Source organism: Notolepis coatsorum, assembly GCF_963971535.1.
Source record: "Notolepis coatsorum genome assembly, chromosome: 17".
Taxonomy (NCBI): Eukaryota; Metazoa; Chordata; class Actinopteri; order Aulopiformes; family Paralepididae; genus Notolepis; species Notolepis coatsorum.
Genome location: NC_140181.1, coordinates 105,255,041 through 105,277,197, shown reverse-complemented (window position 1 = coordinate 105,277,197; position 22,157 = coordinate 105,255,041). Strand labels below are relative to the sequence as shown.

Below are 22,157 nucleotides of genomic sequence, written 5' to 3'. Positions count from 1 at the left end.
TCGTCCGGGCGCCTCTCTGTGTCAGTTACCAGTGACCAGGCTGTTGGAGGTTGCCATTGTTTACCACTGTTTGTGTGGAATGGTTATTTTAACATTGTCCACTGTTGTTTGTGTGGAACCGTTACTATGACACTGTCCACTGTGGTGTGGGATTGATTTGTTAAGTGTGTTCATGTTGTTCACACCACTTACCTGGTAGGCCTTGTATTCGTGTTGGTGCAGCTACCAGGTAAGTATATATATATGTATATTGTGGCCTCAGTGCCACTTGCCACCTGTGTGGAATGTGTTAATATATATATATATGTATTGGGCCTTCTGCCTTTTTGCCACTGCTTGTGTGGAATTATATTGTGTTGTGCACGTGGTGTACATTTGCTGGGGGATTCCCAGACTGCCAACCGCAGGGTTTGTGGTTGTGTCCCGTGACACTAGGTCACTAGGGCTTGTGCTACCCATTAATTATTATTATCTTGTGTGTTCTCCCCCTTACCCTTCTCCCTGTTTGTTAATTGTTTGTGGGTTGTTTTCTTCCCTTTATTAAATCCTCATCATTTAAGTGGAGGTTTGAAGTCCTACCACAGTAATAAATATAATTTACCTTTTGAAAGCGCGTTTGTGGTGTTTTACTATCTGCCGGGACCTTGCTTTAAAAGCATCTACTGAGGGGGTTGTTTTGTTCAAGTTTCAAGTTTCTTTAATAGTTGTCATACAGAAGTACAGAATACTTTCATACAAAATGCTTCTTACTGTTACGCTCCAGAGACTGTGCTAGACAAGATAGTATCAAATAACATAGTATAGCATGTAATTTAGAAGAAGAAAATGAGGTCACAGTGTTCGGTATAGACGTGCAGCTTGCCTCAAGTTTCTATTCTGTGGTCATTAGACCTTGGTACATGACATGGGGGCTCAATGCCGGTCTTCTGTGTACTTGTGACACAGCAGTAGGATGCAGGGTTACAGCTCAGACTGCATTAAGCCCTCTGGTATCTGAACATTCAAGAGGGGATATGTCTAAAACTGAAAATGTAAATGGATGGAATATTGTAGTGGCAGGGCTGCTCAGAGTTGTAGCTAACACTTTTGCGTGACATTATTTAACCGTCTGGGTCAAGTTTAGACCATTGGAAGGGCACCAATGGGCACGTCCTCTCATTTTCGCCACTCAAAATGCCATTTTAGCGTGATATTTTCAGCTGTGGGGGCACATAGTCAAGTTTAACCATTGGAAGGGCACCAATGGGCACATCCTCTCGCTTTTGCTACTCAAAAGGGCACTTTAGGTTTAGCGTGATGTTTTCAACTGTGGGCGCACATGGTCAAGTTTAGACCATTGGAAGGGCACCAATGGGCATGTCCTCTCATTTTCGACACTCAACAGGGAATTTTTTTGTGCAATATTTTCAACTGTGGGGGCACATGGTCAAGTTTAACCATTGGAAGGGCACCAATAGGGCACGTCCTCTCGCTTTTGTCACTCAAAAGGGCACTTTAGCGCAATGTTTTCAACTGTGGGGGCACATGGTCAAGTTTAGACCATTGGGCACCAATGGGCACGTCCTCTAGTTTTCTCCACTCAAAAGGGCACTTTAGCGCAATGTTTTCAACTGTGGGTGGGGGCACATGGTCACGTTTAACCATTAAAGGGGCACCAATAGGGCACATCCTCTAATTATTTCCACTCAAAAGGGCACTTTTGCATGACATTATTTAACCGTGGGGCACAAAAGCACTCAAAGGGGCACTTTAGCATGCGTTTTTCAGCCGTGGGGGCACCCTGAGTCCGCCAGTGGCCACACGACAGAAGGTTAACAACCAATTGTGTGTATTGAGCTGTACTGTACTATTGTACCCATTCTGCAATCTGAAAGTTTTCAATCAATCAAAAGGGATCCTTCTTCAGATTCAGTTGTTGGCTGATTGGTTCCATGAAATCCCAGCGGGGTTGGGCGGGGCCAGTGGGCTGGGCCAGTCCTTCTGCGGCTCAGCTGCGAGGACTCGAGGAGGAGAACAGAGAACAGAGAACGAGAGAGAGAGAGAGAGGGAGCGAGAGAGAGAAGCAGCTAGAAGCTGCAGCTCATTCATCCCAACAACAACCGGCTAACGTTAGCTTAGCTAGCTAGCTGTGGTTCTCCGCGCCTGGACTCTGGACCGAGGTGCCGCCCAGGTCGTCACCTGTCTGGCCACAGCATCAGCACCGTGGTGCCACTGCTGAACATGTCGCGTTTGAAGCACTGAAGCTGAAAGTGTCAACAAATGTGAGATTGTATTCGCCTGCGTGCTCTAAGGAACCTCCTCGACTTGCTGGCTTTGCACAATCAAAAGGTAATAAGGCTAGTAGTAGTAGTAGTGTAGGAGGATCAGGCTAACTAGCTAACGTTGAGCTGCTACGATTGAACTAGTATAAATGTTAGCCATCATCATCATCATCGTTAGTGATGTCTGGATACTTTGGGAGAGGATGCTGCTCGTCGTGTTTAGTTGACTACATAGAGAAGTGACTTTCGGGACGGTACCAGACTCTACGAGCCATGCAGGCAGCCTGGTAGCTGTGCTGCTGTGATGTGATGTTAACGACCTTAGCTTGCTGCTAGCTGGTGCTGAGGCTGAGGCTGGCTAACACAGACAGAGATCATCAGAGCATCTAGTGTTGATCTGTTATCCACTGATTCTTACCTAACAGGATCATACATATATGTCCCTTGCAAGCCAACCACTGTGGGAATGTATCTGAATCTGGGATTTAGCTGGCTAACATAGCACTGTGTGAGCAGTTTGAATGTATTATTATTTATTGTGTGTGTGTTTAACTCGTCTCCTCAGAGGCTCCTCACCATGTGGTGGTCCTGGCCTCTGCTCCCCACCTTGGTGCTGTTCTCTGAGCTCTCTGTGGTGAGAGTCCAGACGGCGCCGTGCCAGACCTGCCGAAAGCTCACAGACAGTTTCATTAAGGTACCACTTTTTATTTTAAATGTATATATACGTCTGCTTCTTGCTCGAGTTAAATGCTGTTTGTTGAATCAAGGGGCTCCTGGCTATTTGACTCTTTCAGGGGCTTGAGAGGACTGCCAGTAAGAACTTTGGAGGTGGCAACACCGCCTGGGAGGAGGAGAAGCTAGCGAAATATGTCCGCAGGTAAGAATGGCCTCCCTGGTGCCATTGAAGTCTATATCTACTATAGGCACATTACTGTTTTTGCTCTTCGGTTTAGTCGGTGCACAAAACCTATTGCTCTTTTGACAAACCTTGTTCCAGTGACCTTTTTGTATTAAAAACAGTAGAATGTAACTTGATATACACACGTTGCTAATTTAAAATGAATGGGTTTAGCGGGCCATTGCGTTCCAGGTCAAAGATGGTGACTTCATCATTATTCCCTGCAACCTTTAACAACCTTTAACATCTGGTTTGTCCTATGTCACTCCTATATCATTTATTTCATAAACAGAATGCATGTTGTTGTTGCATGTAAGGGAGTTACGTGCCTCTTGCTCTCATTGAAAACAAGAAGAGCTGCATTGGAACGACCATTGTAAACTGCCAAATCTTTTTCTTTTTTTTAATCAAATATTTTTATACACAAAACAAGACAAACACAATACAGTAACAATAACAATACCTCACAATACCACAAGAATAACAACAATGACATTAGCAATAGCAAAAATAATAAACACATAACATAAAAAAAAAATCTATTTATACTATTACAGACACCACAATAGACGCCACAAAAGACAATTCCTCCCCCACTCCCACCCAGGACCCCCCAGGACCAACACCCCGATCCCGCTCCGCCGCTAGATTGTAAAAATCTCCACCGCTAAACTGCCAAATTCGAATAATTATACAAATAAAATCGTATTTCAGTTTTATAAACATCATATCTAAGCCTCGTCTTTTAATTTACCACATACTCATTGCAGTGTCTAAAAAATTTTAAGTGGGCACTTCACCCCAAAAAAAGGCTGATTTATTTTGCACATAATCTCACACACATCTCAAAACCTCTAAATAGTTTTGCTCACATTGATTTAGCTTGACTGTTATTGAGGGTAAACGAGTTTGAATATGGCCACCAGTGATGTCATCAGGGACATTGAATTAAGTCATGTTAATTACAACCGGTACCTGTGAATCGATACCGGTACCCAACGGTACCTTTTTTCGGTACTTTAGTCTCAAAAGATTTAATCTACCTACAATGGAATAGCCTACCAATGGAGTTGAAGACCATAAGCCCCTTCTCCACTTTTAAATTAGCTATAAAGAGGTGGATCATAAGTAGCAGAAGCTGGGAGTAGTGAACAAAGGGTTTTAATATGTGTTGTTCCTTTTTATTCTTTTATTGTCTATAAAATGGAATATTATTGTATGTCTTTTTTTGTTTTTATACCACACATCCTGACATACAGACACTACAAACACCCACGTCCACACACCAGTACATAAATCCACTGACACCAATGATGAAGGACCACAATGGAAACAAGCCTATGGCTTTATTGTGTTTTATGAAATCCTATTGGTAAATGGAGAAAATGTATACCTGTTTTCATATTGTGATCCAATGTATATGTGTGATTTTCCATTCTAAACCAATAAACTATTCAATCAATCAATCAATCAATCAAACCTCAGTTGCAAAAAATGTGTCCAAACTTCAAATGATTTATTATCATTATTATTTATTTAGAACAATTTGTTAATATATATAATATTGCAGCGAGCGTTGTCTGCATCTAGCTTTGTAAAGTGTAACCACACTTGCGACCGTTTTCGGCTTGCCATTGCCCCGACTGCTTTGTTGTTGAATCAAGTCACACTTCATAGGTTTAGTTTTGCGGTAAACGAAATGTTGACGTCATCAGCCTTCTTTTTTTTATTCTTTTTTTTTAAACTGTACCGAAATGTGGCACCGGTGGATCTCACGTGAATTGGTACTCGGTAGTACCGACATGATTCGGTTGATACCCTTAAAAGTACCGGATTCTGTACCCATCCCTAGCTCCAGACCAATCCATGACACATTCTGTTTACATGGCAAACGAATAGTGAAATAGAGCTATTAGACTGTGTGGGAGATGGGGTTTGCTGCTTCCTCAAACGCTGTTGTGTTGGATTCTGAATAGATTGATGATGATTTTCATGGTCTTTCTTTTTATCTCTCTTCATGTAAGTGAGACCAGGCTCTTGGAGATCGTAGAGGCTGCATGTGAGAAAGCAGACTTTGAATGTAACCAGCTGCTGGAACAGATTGAGGACCAGGTGGAGACGTGGTGGTTCCACAGGTAAATGATATGTGCTTTTTTATAGAGATACGAAAAAGACACAGTATGCATCATGGAGTATTGTATAATAATAATTAGGGATGCTCGATATTGGCTTTTTTACCGATATCCGATATACCGATATTGTCCAACTCTTAATTTCCGATACCGATATCAACCGATAACCCGATGCAGGGTCCCCCCCCCCCCCCCCAAAAATGGAATAATTTCAGGTAATTAACATTACATATCTCTTGTCGTGGAATTAACACAACATTATGCATACTTTTGACAATAAATGAAATAAGAATTTGTTCTTACTTGCTTGCCTGGGTAAATAAAGGTTAAATAAATGTTAAAAAAATAAAAATAATAATAGTTTTTTGAAAACCAATACCGATCATTTCCGATATTACATTTTAATGCCAATATTGGCCGATAATATCGGACATCCCTAATAATAATAATATCTTAAATTTATATAATTTATATTTATATATCAGTGTAGTTACTTACTTAGGGCCCGCGTCCACCTAGCGCATATTTCTCCGTGAAACATGCTGGGAGTGCGCCGGCAGAGCTGGCTTGACGCGCATCTTGTAGATGACAGAAAGAAATCTACAGCCATGCCGCGGTTTTGCACATATTATAGCATATTTGAATAACTTTATTGTATATTAATTATATATATAGTTATTGCCTGACACCACAGTTCGCCCTTTGCTTTTTATTAGCTTTTTAGTAGTGTATTCGTGTAGTTATTATTATTAGTTTTGTCGCGGATCTCAATGGTCTGTGTGGAGACAGCCAGACAGGCAGGCAGCTCCGGTGTCAGGTTACAAGCAGAGTGGTAGATGACTGGCTGTGATTGGTTGTTTGAATATGCGCTCGGCGCACCGCTCTAGAAAAGTTCAGCCAGTTTCAACTCTCTGGCTTGTGCGGCCGCATAAAGGCGCTGAAAAAAGAAGCCGACGGCAGCGCACTTCCTAGAGGCGGCCGCATGGGGCCGCATGCGCTCCCTCCCCATTGTAATACATTGAAAACAGACGCGTGCGGTCCTAAATATGCGCTAGGTGGACGCGGGCCCTTACTTATCCCCATTACGCCGGCTGGCACATAGGGCAGCAACAAAGTTTCTCCACTTGCATCCGTCTTTGGCCATCTTATCTCTGGTCCCCCCCCCCGCTGTCAGTGTAGTGATGATACCAGTTAAGATCCACGAAAGCCACAACTCAGTATCCCTATTTTCTACTAAAGTAACAAGATTACAGTCCTCCCTTATTTCTTACATTTCACTGAAGAAACAAATAACCTTAATTTGATACCGCCATAGGAACGTTTGTTTTCATATCAACTTCATCTCTGATAGTATGACAGTATAGACCACTGCACTTCTTCTGCGTTACATGGATACAGACTGTGGATGCTTTTAAAAAGGGCCTCAAAACTCATCTTTTTAATAGAGCCTTTTGTTGATTTTTATCTAGTTTTAGCTCCACACATTTTAGGATCTTTTACCAGTTTTAGCCCTTCTTATTTCATGTTTTTGTTTACTCTTTTACTAGTTTTAGTGTTATTTTTACTCCTTACTAGTTTTAGTCTTGCTTATTTTATATATATATATTTCTTTACTCTTGCTAGCTTTTATGTTCTTTTACAATGTAGCCAGGGGTGCAGTGCTCATGCCACGCGGTACCACGCCGTTCCACCACTTTTCTGAGCAGAAGCACGCGCATGCACAAAAATGCTTTCACAACTTTCACTCGACTCGTCGTGCCGTGCGCCAAGTACCGGTACTCGCCTGGCTACTTGTCTTTGCATAACAATAGCATAACAAAGAACGAGAAGAGCAAAACCAAAATACAAGCCCTGTACCAATTGGTGGGGGTTTGCTTGAGCTGTGGAACCTCTCACTATGTGACAAATGGTCCCGACTGGAAAGATGAGACATTTCTTAAGTTGTGCTTCAGAAGGAAACTGTCCTTCTGTAAACTGTAAGTTACATTGTTCATTTAGTTTGTATTTACTTTTCTAGTTTAAGTTAATTCAATTAAAGAAATTGTAACTACAATATTGTATCTACAATTACATTTAAAACATTGTTTATTTTTCAACCATATCTGTTGACAATATAATTTCTTTATATATTGAAGGCTACATCCTGCTACCATTTTCAGCTTCTCTATTTCAAGGCAATATTTACAAAAACTAAACTAAAACTAGTAATTTCCTATACAAACATGTTTCCTACTATTTATGCTCATTCTAATCATAATGCTGGTCGGAGCTGTTCTGTGCACGGGAGCGCGCGTGCACGTGATGTCATTAAAACAGCGTGCAACCACTTATGAAATCACCACTGCATCACTGAATGTAGCGATTTCCTCCACAACTATAAAGCGCCCTACACATCAAATGTATTATTATTATTATGGAGCTTGTGAGGGGGAGGGGGGAACAAATTAATGAATGTTGATTAGAGCCTTGACGTAAGTGGTTGTAGCTACGGCTGTGGGGGCGGGGCTGGAGACATGATCCAATAGACTTCTTTATACGCCTGAGTCTCCTGAACACGGAGAGACCAACCCCAAGTCGATCGGCACTTTCTCTGCCGAGCTATAGTCACTTTTCCGCACCTACTCCCCGCCCGACCGATGGCAGATTGCACCAGGGAGTCTGAAGGCTGAATCTGTGCATGCGACCGGTTAGGAAAAGTCAAAGTCGGTTATCAAAACTCAGCCGGAGTAGGTGCGGAAAAGTGACTATAATCTCCTGGTACCGGAAGTGTTGCGGCGGTCTATTGTGTCCTATACTAAATCACATTGTAAACTGAACAATTCTTTTAAATATAAACGTGTTGTGTATGAACTCCTCTCCCATTGCCTACATGATGAGCTGTGTGTGTCCTACAGGCAGCAGGAGGCTCCAGACCTGTCTGAGTGGCTCTGTATAGAGGAGCTGCAGCTCTGCTGTCCCCCCGGCACCTTTGGACCCCTCTGTAAAGGTTGGTGTAGAAGTAGAACACGTGGAACCCTTGTTATTAATGAATATACAAAGTCCATTTCAGGTTCACATACTCCTTGGTCCCCCCCCCCCCCCCCCCCCCACGATACAGTAAATGTACATTATTCACAAAGATGTATAAAGTTGTCTCTAGCACAATAAATCTTTCTTAGATGGGTATCTGGAAGAGGAAGTGTGTTGATTGGGAGTATGTGTAAGATGTAAATAAAAAATTGAAGAAATTATGTAGATCATATGGTATTTAGTATATATATATAAATGTATTGGATTGTATAAAGATATAGCGTTTATACATATAATTAACAATAGATTAAATTATCATTTGTGATGGTTAAAAAGGGGTAGGAATAAAAATAAAAAGTTCCTTCCTACTCCTTTTTCGAACAGGGTAAACTGGTTTGTTTATCTGTTTCTCTCTTTTTTTTATTTTTTGTATATGTCAAATGAACAGATGTGTTTTTGTCCTTATACTTGTTCGGAAAAAAAATCGTTCATTCATATATTATATTCAAAGTTGTCTGTAGTAGTAGTAGTCATGATTCAGGCTAATTTCGGGCCTTCTCCGGGTAGAGTTGTTGTGTTGCTAGCCGTGTGTCCCTGCGCTGCAGAGTGTCCGTCTGGCCCCGAGGGGGTGTGCGGTGGCCTAGGCCGCTGTGAGGGAGAGGGGACCCGTCTGGGAGACGGAGAGTGCGTGTGTGACCCGGGCTACCATGGCCAGCTGTGCCAGAGCTGCGCTGACGGCTACTACAGGGAGAAGAGCTCCAATCACAGCAAAGGAGCCTGTGCAGGTACCCAATCGGACGAGAGGGATTGTCAACCATCAAATATTTGTATTTATTTTTATACACAAAACAAGACTAACACAATATACAGTAACAATAACAAGACCTCACAATACCACAATAATAACAACAATGACATTAGCAATAGCAAAAATAATAAACACAGAACATAACATAAAAAATCAACTTATACTATTACAGACACCACAATAGACGCCACAAAAGACAATTCCTCCCCCAACCAGCCACCATTGTCAACCATACTATAGGTCGCTTGCAGATCCAGAGAGGTCATCTTAAACGACTCCTCTCCTTTTCTCCCCTCCTCTTTGTCTGTACTTTTGTAGCTTGCTACCACTCATGTAGGAAATGCTCAGGGCCTCAGGACTACAAGTGTCTCGACTGCAAACCAGGCTGGATCCTTCATGACAACAAGTGTGTGGGTGAGTCATTTATCCTCCTGTGTTGGCTCTTTTAACTCCTGTCCCGCATGCCTCTTCTAGATGTGGATGAGTGTGTTAACTCTTGTCCCGCCTCTTCTAGATGTGGATTGGTTGGTTGGTTAACTCTTGTCCCGCCTCTTCTAGACGTTGATGAGTGTGTTAACTCTTGTCCCGCCTCTTCTAGATGTGGATTGGTTGGTTGGTTAACTCTTGTCCCGCCTCTTTTAGATGTTGATTGGTTGGTTGGTTAAAGGTCCCATGCATTATAAATGGCCTTTTTCAGTGTTTAGCATTATTTCCTAGCAATTGGGGATTATATCAATGTGGTCTGTGTCGTTAATTATCATATTGACTCATCAGTCTAGTCTCGAGTTCACGAGATCTTCCCTCACTCAACTAAGCTGTTCTGATTTGAATCGCAATGCGACGTAGCAAGTAGCTGATCTGCAGTAACGCCCCCTCTATGGTTGTAGCGCATAGTGTAACCCGACACTTCCTCAAACGGGTTTTGAGAGAGAGAGAGAGAGAGAGAGAGACCGTGCAGAAGTATGTGTAAAATGTGTGTGCGCCATCTCTCTCCCTCGTCGGAGCATTTACACACAAACTTGACTGCGTGTGTGTCGGGGACGCATCTCTCCTCTCTCTCTCTCCCTCTCTCTCGCTTGCTCGTTCTGTCTCTCGTTCTCTCTCTCGTATGTATCATGCTGTGTGGGTGACTGTCAAAGCGCTTATGGGCGGAGCCCATCCAATAACAGCCTGAAATCCTGAGGCTGAAAAATGATGCTTTTGAGTACTTCATTAGAAATATAAAACAATGAATTCTTTTGAAAAAAAACTTGCAGATGTCTTCCATAGACTCACAGGAATTGTGTAAAGTTGGCCAAATAGTGCAAGTGTTGGTTGGTTAACTCTTGTCCCGCCTCTTCTAGATGTTGATTGGTTGGTTGGTTAACTCTTGTTCCGCCTCTTCTAGATGTGGATTGGTTGGTTGGTTGGTTGGTTAACTCTTGTCCCGCCTCTTCTAGATGTTGATTGGTTGGTTGGTTAACTCTTGCCCCACCTCTTCTAGATGTGGATGAGTGTGGCACAGAGCTGGCCCGCTGCCCCTCCAACACATACTGCCACAACACAGACGGAGCGTACGAGTGCAGAGGTAAGCTCCCTCTTCTCCAGTCGCCTTGTAGGTTGAGATCAGATATGAGATATTCCTTTATTGATCCCCTTGAGGAAATTCAGGCATCATAGCAGCATGGGGGGGGGGGGGGGAGGTACAGGTATGGGCAGGGTAATGGTACAAGACATAAATACAGGCAATAAAATTATAGTACAGTAGAAAAGTAAAAATAGGCAGTGTAAACAATATTATTAACTCTGAATATACACATATGAGCAAGTAGGCAGTGTGATCACAGTGCAGATGAGGGTCTGTATGCCCTATCAGTTATATTCTATTACAATAAATATGGTTACAATAAACACTAGAATCTAAATATATACTATGAGTAAGTAAGTATACAGTATCAGTATACATAAAGTATGTATTTAAGCATTACATCACACGCAGGAGTGGTTTGTGACCAATAAACCATGCCTAGGGGTGGTTGTTAGGCCCGAGGCGCAGCCGAGGGTCGTTAGACCCCCCTAGGCATGGTTTATTGGTCACAAATCACGACTGCACGTGGTGTAAAGCTTTTATACAACTGCCAGATTCATCCAACCTTATTTCTATACAATAAACACACATTAATCGAAGATTTATTGAAAAAACCATCCGCCAGAAAAAGTAGTTCCCACAACTCCATGTGGAAGCAGCTTGAAGTGCATCCAACCAAACTAACACATCCAACTGTGTATTATTGGAATGATTGAGAGAAGTTGCCTCATGTGGAAGCAGCTTGAAGTGCATCCAACCAACTAACACATCCAACTGTGTATTATTGGAATGATTGATTGAAAATTTATTAAAACGTTTTCTTTGCCCTATAGGAAAAAAACGTTTTCTTCGCCCTATTTTTTTATTTATTTCTTTTAGCCTAAACTTAACCAGTTGGAAACCAGGGGTACAGTAATAAAATTAGCAATCAACCAATCAATCAATTCAATAGACCATGCTCACTTAAAACAGCGCTGCTTCTCTCTCAGTCTGACTCCCCCGCTGTTGCAGACAGGAGTGTGTGTGTGTGTGTGTGCGTGTGTGTGTGTGTGTGTGTGTGTGTGTGTGTGTGTCACAGTGTGTGTGTGCGTGTGTGTGTGTATGTGTGTGTGTGTGTGTGTGTGTGTGTATGTGTGTGTTTGTGGGTACGCCAGCGTCGTTGAGAGAGAACGCTGCAGTCGGAAAGTAGGAAGGAAGAAATTTAAATCAATCAATTAATCTATCAATCAATCCGCGATTTTTCTTTTGTTCTAGATTGAGTCAAGACCCATCAATTACATCATCCAACATTGTTTAAAATACTAACACGTTCCCCTTGACAGAATCGCTTTATATTTAGTCGTTATGACGCTATCAACATATCCATTTGTTAAAGATTATTGTCCGCCATCTTGTTTTTTCCGACGGAGTGATCCGGCGGAGTGATGTGATTCGGTGGTGGGCGGGTCCTGGGACCAGGAGCGTGGATTATGAAGGATACATACGTGTAAATGGACTGTTTCAGCCAATCAGAATAGAGAAATTTGCATGCCGTTGTATAAGGTTTGATATACGTCATAGGTTGTAGTCCGTTTAGGTTGCTGGTATGGTGTCTGTGTGTGCTCTACTGTGTCATTGTAGGATTTCCTGGCGCTTTTGTGTCATTATTTCAACCAAAAGGAAAAGGTATTATCTGCTATGTAAACTTGCTGGATGGTTACAATAGATTACAATAGAGGCAGGGAATGTTTGTGTAGTTCAGTGGTTCCCAAAGTGTGGGGTGTGACCCCCTAGTGGGGCACGTGGGTACTGCAGGTGGGGCGCGAAAAGAAGAATGGAAGAAAGTAATAATAATTTAAATTTAGCCTACCAAAACTGATGAATAAAAATTAACTGACTGTCATGTGTTATTCTTTATACAGAGCACATTCAGAAGCCTAAATAAATTTTGCCACAAAAGTTGGCAAATTATTAGACTATTATTTGAATGAAAAGGAATCTCCTATCCTACTGTAGGCCTACAACTACATTTCTTATTAGGCCTAATTATTTCACAATGGCACAGGATCATTTGCCAAGCTTTTGTTAATTTTCAAATAAAATGTAAAACGTTGTCGTCTTATGTTAATCTTGTCTTGTTAATAGTAAAGGAATTGGCATGTTTGTAGCTTAAAATTTATTGTAGCCTACATCGAATAGTTCGTTCAACTGTCGTATAAAGTAATTTAGGACTGGAATTTGTAAAGAAACTCAAAGTAATTAAGGGGTACTCATAATAGTTTGGACAACTGTCCTATAAAGTCATTTAGGACTGGACTTTGTAAAGAAACTCAAAGTATTTTAAGGCACTGCTCTGTTCTGTAAGGTTAATTCAGAACTGTCCTTTAAAACATTTAGGACTGAACTTTGTAAAGAAACGCAAAGTAAGAGGGAGCTGCCCCTTGTACGAATTGTTCTATAAAGTAAATTTAGAACAGACCTTTGTAAAGAAACTCAAAGTGAGAAGGCGCTGCTCTGCTGTTTCTGTAAAGACATTCATAAACTGTCCTGTAAGGAAACTCAGGCAACACTAACCAGACTGCCATGGGAATGGGGAAAAGCACCATTTCCGCCATGCAGATCGGAAGTGATAAGGCCAAGTATATGGAGAACTATTTTATTGCACTGCACTGTTGCACTATTTTACTCTTGTCTATTCTATTTGACACTCTTTATTATCTATTTTTAAACTGCAATAGAATCAAACCATAAACAAGGTGGCCTATTGCCTATTAGATCCTAATGGGACAAACTGTGATTTTATTATGTCTGCACTTTTGCTAATTTTGTGCCTGTCTTTTTTCTGTTGTGAAGCACTTTGACCTGCAATTCTTGTATGAAAGGTTCTTTATAGAATAGAAATACTTTTATTATCCCGTGGGAAATTTGACACTGCAAATCGCTCAACATTTAAACATTTAGACAGAACAGGTCACGAATTAGAATAATACAACGAATCAAATCAAGTTGCCTAGGATAAGAGTAGAGTAAAATAGAATAAAATATACAGTAAATAAATACAGTAAAAATATACTGAGGTCTACAGTAGGTGTAATATTGCACAGTGCTGTTTCAAACTAAGTCCAGGAAGATGGTAACTGCCACTCTGTGCTCAGTGATGCATTGTATAATCTGATGGCTGTTGGAATGAAGGACTTCCTGTGCCGTTCAGTGCTGCATTTGGGTAGTGTGAGCCTAGCACTGAACATGCTCCTCCTGTCAGCCAAGTGTGTGTATAATAGTGGGTGGGAGGGGTTTTCCCTGATGGCCTGGAGCTTAGCAACTGTTGTCTCTTCCATTGTACAAAACAACGGTTGCCATGTTACAGGCAGCCATGCTGGAAGAAAGAACTACACAAACAGTCTGTGCAAGGCCTAATTTCTATTTATTTTTATATAAAGGATGTGAATAGAGAAGATTAAAAGCCCTCGCAGGGAATGACCTGTTCCAAATTGCAACATGAATAGAATAGAATATAAGTACTTTATTAATCCAGAGGGAAATTAAGATATACATTCTAAAATATGTATATATATACAGTCCAAAAATATACAGTAAAATGTACAGATATGTGTCTATTACTCTGTACTCAGTGAGGCGTTGTGCAGTAGTCTGATGGCTGTTGGTATGAAGGACTTCCTGTGACGTTCAGTGTTGCATCTTGGGAGTCTTGAGTCTAACACTGAACGTGCTCCTTCTATCGGCCACGTCTGTGTATAGCGGGTGGGAGGGGGTTGTCCATGATGGCGTGGAGCTTAGCAAGGCTCCTCCTCTCTGACATGTTGGAGGGACTGTCTGTGTCCTCTATATAAAGGAACTCCTGGTCCAATCAGCCGCCTCCAGATCCCTCAGATCAAACAATCAAATCTGCCTTAAAGTCCCTGCCACGCAAGACTGGTGACGAAGGGAAACCAGGCGTTCGCATTCGCAGCGCCGACCCTCTGGAACAAGCTCCCACTCAACTTAAAATCTGCAAGCACTCTACGGACTTTTAAGGCCATGCTCAAAACCCACCTTTCGCCATTAAAAAAAAATCCATGAGCTAGTTTTGTATTGTGGTATGACTGGTGTACTATGTCCGTTTGTTCTATTATGCTTGGTTGGCCTGCATGTATTTTTTTCTGTTTTCGTATTGTTTGTGTTTAAATTTTTTCCCGGGCTGCGCCCCGGCCGATGTAGCTATTGGTTGAGGGGCGCAATATAAATAAATGTATCGTGTGTGTGTGTGTGTGTGTGTGTGTGTGTGTGTGTGTGTGTGTGTGTGTGTGTGTGTGTGTGTGTGTGTGTGTGTGTGTGTGTGTGTGTGTGTGTGTGTGTGTGTGTGTGTGTGTGTGTGTGTGTGTGTGTGTGTGTGTGTGTGTGTGTGTGTGTGTGTGTGTGTACTGACCTCTGCTCTGGCCTCCACCCAGGCTGCGACCAGGCGTGCGTGGGCTGCATGGGCAGCGGTCCTGCCCGCTGTAAGAAGTGTTCCCGCGGCTACAAGCTGAGAGGAGCCAAGTGTCTGGGTGAGGGGGACGCCTTATTCCTTATTGTACAACTCTTAACTTATACCGATTTTTTCACAATAAAAGTAACCTCTCCTTGCTCTTTGCAGACGTGGACGAGTGTCGCGAGCGTGCAATCGCGTGCCCGGGGCTCAACGAGGCCTGCATCAACGAGGACGGCTCCTTCCACTGCGACTGTGCCAACGGCTTCATTCGCAGAGACAGCATCTGTGTGGAGAACAAGCCTCCCAGTAAGGACTAACATGCACACACACTAGGGCTGAGCAGCCTCCCAGTAAGTACTAACATGCACACACACTAGGGCTGAGCAGCCTCCCAGTAAGTACTAACATGCACACACACTAGGGCTGAGCAGCCTCCCAGTAAAGGCCCTCCCATAGTTGAGCGGACTGGACTCAGCGGAGGTCCACTGGACTCTTTGAGCTTTCATAGTCGAGCGGACCTCCACGGACCAATTTCCTACATGTCACGCGCCAGTTTACACAACTGTCCCCACGCTGTTCAACTTCTGTCATGTCGTCGTCATCCGATGTCAAAATAAAGAGTGTTATCTCCGTTTCCAATATTTCGATAATAAAACGGGCAGTTTTACGCACTTTAATAACGGGTATATAGGCAGCGAGATGCAATGTACCGTATAGGCTTGAGGTGGACAGCGCGTGGTGCTGAAATGACAAACACGCATTGCATGAAATAAAAGCACCAGTTTTATTTAAAAATATTGGAAACGGAGATAACATTCTATGTTATCTCCGTTTCCAATATTTCGAAATAAAACTGGCAATTTTCCACACTTCATTTAGAAAAGCCATTCAAACATCTCTCTTGGCACGGAGCGAGTGGTCGGAGTAAAATGCAGATCGGCATCACATTAAATGCAGTTCGATGTCAACCAAAACGCCGAGCAGCGTTTTGTGTGACACCAAGTCAGCGGCGCGGATGTCCGCGCGTCAGAAAATAGGAGCTTCGCACTTGGACTCTGCTGTCGGTCTGCTGTCCGCTGAGATCAAAGCTCAAAGAGTCCGCGCGGACCTCCGCGGCGTCTGCTCTGTGTACAGTCTGCTCGACTATGGGAGGGCCTTAAAGGGGAACTCCAACATTTTGGGAAATTAGCTTATTTAACATCTTCCCTGGAGTTAGACAAGAAGATACATACCTTTTTTGTCTCTGTGCGTGCATTTTAGCTTTGGGAATAGACGCTCCGTTAGCATAGCTTAGCTTCATCACTGGAAGTGAGGCAGGACAGTAGCCTTACAGTGCCTTACAGTGTATTGCAAGGTCTGACATTGACCAAACTTGATATGCATGACCTTGGTGGGTTCTAGGTCAACTCCTGAAAAGGGGGTCAATGTCAGACTTTGCAATCAAAAGTTAGGGCGCTAATAACCCTTGCCATAATTTCAGTGCGCCCCCTAACTTTTGATTGCAAGGTCTGACATTGACCCCCTTTTCAGGAGTTGACCTAGAGCCCACCAAGGTCATGCATATCAAATTTGGTCAATGTCAGACCTTGCAATACACTGTAAGGCACTGTAAGGCTACTGTCCTGCCTCACTTCCAGTGATGAAGCTAAGCTATGCTAACGGAGCGTCTATTCCCAAAGCTAAAATGCACGCACAGAGACAAAAAAGGTATGTATCTTCTTGTCTAACTCCAGGGAAGATGTTAAATAAGCTAATTTCCCAAAATGTTGGAGTTCCCCTTTAAGTACTAACATGCACACACACTAGGGCTGAGCAGCCTCCCAGTAAGGACTAACATGCACACACACTAGGGCTGAGCAGCCTCCCAGTAAGGACTAACATGCACACACACTAGGGCTGAGCAGCCTCCCAGTAAGGACTAACATGCACACACACTAGGGCTGAGCAGCCTCCCAGTAAGTACTAACATGCACACACACTAGGGCTGAGCAGCCTCCCAGTAAGGACTAACATGCACACACACTAGGGCTGAGCAGCCTCCCAGTAAGGACTAACATGCACACACACTAGGGCTGAGCAGCCTCCCAGTAAGGACTAACATGCACACACACTAGAGCTGTGTGTGCATGTTCCAACGTTCGGACCTTCGTTTGTTACGTTGGCGTTCGAATTCTAATCAACATTCGAATCAAAAACATTTTTATGTCTTCATTCTGTTTAAACCAATGGGGTTTTTCTTCACAGTTGCAGATAAAGATTAGGCTGCTACACTAATATTATACTATTATAGTATATGACTCGTCATAATCTTTTTTTAATAAAACATTTATCATAAATGATGTAGCCTATCTGCATCTGCTCGGCGTTCCATCAGGACGTCACCATCACTTTCGTGCCCTTATTGGATTATTTATGTTGACGAAACTGATGAGTTATATTCATTAAAGAAAGTTTATTTAATAAAATACTAATTTAATCAGATGAATCACTTTATTAAAATTGAGGATTTAGTTTGAGGATATAAAAAAAAATTATAATCGTTTTTTCTTTTTTTTTTTTTTTTATGGTTCGAACGTCCGTTCAAAAAACCCTGACGAAGTTCGAAGCCCAAAAACTTCGGGGACAGCTCTAATACACAGCTGACCCCTATTAGTCGACTACTCGGTTGAAAGGAGCCGTAGTCGACTGCCAACCTCTTAGTCGAACACAAAAAAAGTATAAAAAAAAATTATAATTTTTTTTTATCATTCTTTCCAAAAGAAAAGAGGCATAGAAGCGTGGCTAACGCTAATGGCACGCATACCAGAGGCTAACTGCCTAAGACAACAGGCACAGAAAGAGGATTTCACCCATCTAATGAACACAATAGACTAGACAAATATCAAGATGTATCCATCAGTGGACCAATTGCATGCTTTTGCAGAGGACAAGAAGCCTTCAGTCGATTCCTTCAGACATTAAGCACCGCCCACAGCCCAAATGGAATGATAAAAAAATATATATATATTATATATATATATATATTTTTTTTTAGTCTACTAATAGTCGACTAACGGCAAATTTTGGCCAATCATAGTCGACTATCCAAATCCTTAGTCGGGGACAGCCCACACATATATATATTGAATTGTAAAGCGCTTTGGATAAAAGAGATGTATATAAATTAGAGGTGGGCATAGATGATTTTTTTTAAACCAGATTAATCTATCTGCAATCCTGGAGTTAATCTAGATTAAAATGGCTCATTTGAAGTCTGCCGAAGGCATTCAAAATATGTGTGTTCTACCTACGGATGGGTATCGTTAGGATTTTATCGATACTACTACTCTTATCGATACTGCTTAACGGTTCTGTACTTTATCGATACTCGATACGGTTCTTTTTGATTATTTTGCAAGAAAAAAAGACAATTAAGAACTGAATCAACATTGCTTTATTATTTATAACTTTATAAATAAATATTATTTCTTCAGCAACAGCAATGTTCTTTTATATAACTTTATAAATAAATATAATAAATAAATATTATTTCTTCAGCAACAGCAGCAACAATGTTTTAAATGTGTCTGGATTATAGGAGGAGGGAGAGGAGAGGAGGGAGAGGGAGAGGAGGGGGAGGAGAGGAGAGGAGAGGAGAGGAGAGGAGGGAGAGGAGAGGAGAGGAGAGGAGAGGAGAGGAGAGGAGGGGGAGGAGGGAGGAGGGAGGAGGGGGTGGGAGGGAGAGGAGGGAGAGAAGGGAGAGGGGGGAGAGGAGGGGGAGGAGAGGAGGGAGAGGAGTAAGATAAAAAAAACGATATACACTGAATGATTAGTTGTTACCTAAAGCCCTTGGACTCCACTGTAGAGAAAGGGTGCAGGCCTTTGACAACAAACTGGGTCACAGCCCTGTGACACTCGTTCACCCTATCCTCTGTCATCCTTTCTAGCTGCTAGGGTGAAGGGACTTTGCTGGGACATGGTGGCTGCAGCCTCAGCCTGACGATCTATAAAAAGTTGTCATCTTTCAAATATATTTGTAGCTAAACAATTAGCTAAGCAATTATATTTTATGTATTAGCCTATTCGCAATAATTCGTTATTAGCCTAGCTAACTCCGTATCTTGGCTTACCTGCAGTGGACGTGGATGGAGATGGAACACTGCGAGCAAAGCAGTCGAAAACGGCACATTTCTGCAGACTAATGTTATGTTTTGACAACAGATGTTTTGACAAATTGCTTGTATTGCCACCCTTACTTGCAAATGTTTTATTGCACTTGTGGCAACGTGCGTTGTCGGCATCGACTTTCGTAAAGTGTACCCAGACTTTCGAGCGTTTCGTTCGCTCCGCCATGACGAGCGCATGCAGAGCTCTGTCGGTGTGCAGCGCGCTTCAACGTGGAGCCACGGACAGCACAAAGTACCCGTATGTGCATTTGTGTGAGCGGCTCGCGATGAGTGTGTAACGGCTCGCTGAGTCGCTGCGGCTCGCTTCTTGTGCAGACAGAGAGAGAGGAGACCCAACTTTGAGAATAGATTAACGGCGGTAATTTTTTATCGCGCGATAAGAGTCCGCCGTTAACTTAGCCCGGTAACGGCGTTAACGGCCCGGCCTTAATATACATATACACCATTTATATAAGCCGCTATTCATAAGTTTCAAAGACCTCTCGGCTTTGTGTTCCTTCCCTCCCCAGCGGGTCCGGAGAAGGGTCTGTTCGACGGGATAACGGACGACGAGGTGCTGGTGCTGCAGCAGATGTTCTTCGGCGTCGTGATCTGCGCCCTGGCCACGCTCGCCGCCAAGGGCGACATGGTCTTCACCGCCATCTTCATCGGGGGCGTGGCCGCCATGGCCGGCTACTGGCTGACGGAGAAGGGAGACTACATGCTGGACGGGTTCCTGAAGGGACGCTAGCCCCCCCGCCCGACGCCGCGGGGCCCCACGGACCCCCCCCCCCCCCCCCCCCCCCCTCGGGGGAGGAAGGACTTTAACCCGATAAGAGAGACTCGTTCTTGGTGGGATTAGCTACCGCAAGCCAGCCTATCGGGGGATGTACTTTTTTGGGGTCAGGGATCTACTCGGAAGGGCTCGAGAGTTTGAGTGGTTTGTAGACACGGATAGGATGACGCAGAAAGATCTGAGAGTTTGAAATGAGGAGTCAGAGGGGGGGGGGGGGGGGGGGGGGGGGGGGGGCACGAGAGACCGGCGAGACGGGACGTCTTGAAGAGGAAGCGATGACACCGCACACACCCCCTACCATAACTCTGTTGGGAATAGGGGGTGGAATGAATAAGACCACTACTGATTGTTATTACCAAGTTATTTATATATATATATATAATATGCATTTGTATGTTTTATCTCTGGCCAAAATGTCGCTCAACAAAAATGATGATGTCGTTTTTCTTCCACATAGACCTTTACACAAATTCCTCGTTGCGATCATGAGACCCATGATGTTTTTCATTATTTCTCCTGTTGCTTTGTAGCAAGAGGATTTCTTACGGAGTGAATGGTCGATGCGTTCGACAGGCTCTTTTAGGGTGCCTGGCCTGCTGCTATGGGTGTGGGAGAGGATGGGGGCGGTGGACTGAAGCACCTCATTCCAGAAACACTCTGGGATCCAGCCAGTAAAAAAAACCACTGGTCATTATGTCCACAGTATGACTCATTACCTGCCTTCTTTACACTGGAAGATTCTCTTTGGTATGAACGCATGAGAAAAGGATCTGCACTGAAAGTTAATACTGTACTCTGTGTGTGTGTGTGTGTATATTTATTTATTTATTTATTTATTTGTAGTCTGGCATGGAAGACTTAAATTATGTTTTATCACCTCTACTTTTTCTTTCAAACTGTAGAAAACAAAAACCCTCACAGCTATTATATAACTATTCAAGAACGAATGAGTCAGATTAGCCAACCTAATCTGGATGATGCTGCCCTTTATTTATTTATATATTTTTTTCATGCGTGTAGTTCATCACATATTTGCCAGGCCTTTGTTAAGTTTCACGGAATGATACTTCTATCAGAAATGTCAGCATTTGTCAGGAAGCCACTAGATTATAATTTCATATCCGTCCATTTTATATATTTGTTGTCACAGCTTTTACATTTCTTTCTCCCCAGATTGAAAATTCATTAAAATAAATCTACATTCCTTTGCAATAAAAGTGTCTGTCGCCCAGTATGTTTTTTTTTTCTTTTATGTCAAGCTTTGATTGCATTTCTTTTAAATAAAAGGATCATTATGACAAACATTATGTATATTTATTTAGTTTCCACAATAAAATGTTGAATTTTACCCTACTAAAGTCAAGGGGAGGAAAGATGACTTACCATAGAAACAGAATTATTGTGATTATATCTGACTATTACTGAGTTCTTGGGTTACTGACTTTGAAGAAGTCTTTATTAATTTCACACATTGCAACGTGATGCAGCGACACACAGGAAACGCATGCATCTGTCATCTCTGCGCTGGACCCATCCTGTCCTGGGAGTACACTTGAACAGTAAGGCCTGACTGGTCGGACAACACAGAGGTCCTCTACAGGGAGGGACAGAGCAGGACAACACAGGCCCCTCTACAGGGAGGGACAGAGCAGGACAACACAGGCCCCTCTATATGAAGGGACAGAGCAGGACAACACAGGCTCTACAGGGAGGGACAGAGCAGGATAACATAGAGGCCCCTCTACAGGAAGGGACAGAGCAGGACAACATAGAGGCCCCTCTACAGGAAGGGACAGAGCAGGACAACACAGAGGCCCCTCTACAGGGACGGACAGAGCAGGACAACATAGAGGCCCCTCTACAGGAAGGGACAGCAGGACAACATAGAGGCCCCTCTACAGGAAGGGACAGAGCAGGACAACATAGAGGCCTCTCTACAGGGAGGGACAGAGCAGGACAACACAGAGGCCCCTCTACAGGGAGGGACAGAGCAGGACAACACACAGTGATGCCAGTAACGCGTTATTGTAATCTGATTACTTTTCCCCGAAAATAGTAATCTAACGCGTTAATCTTTAAAAGCCAGTAATCTGA

General features: G+C 43.0%; 1 protein-coding gene across 1 annotated transcript; it reads left to right on the top strand.

Moving 5' to 3' along the window:
• The first annotated feature begins 2,035 nt into the window (after positions 1-2,035).
• On the top strand, positions 2,036-21,287 carry creld1b (cysteine-rich with EGF-like domains 1b). The gene is made up of 11 exons (XM_084334219.1): positions 2,036-2,328; positions 2,827-2,955; positions 3,056-3,138; positions 5,184-5,294; positions 8,186-8,277; positions 8,906-9,085; positions 9,427-9,522; positions 10,592-10,675; positions 15,103-15,198; positions 15,288-15,428; positions 19,798-21,287. Exons 2-11 carry the CDS (start codon positions 2,839-2,841, stop codon positions 20,016-20,018), a joined length of 1,221 nt encoding a protein of 406 aa, XP_084190345.1. The 5' UTR covers positions 2,036-2,328; positions 2,827-2,838; the 3' UTR covers positions 20,019-21,287.
• Positions 21,288-22,157: the final 870 nt, after the last annotated feature.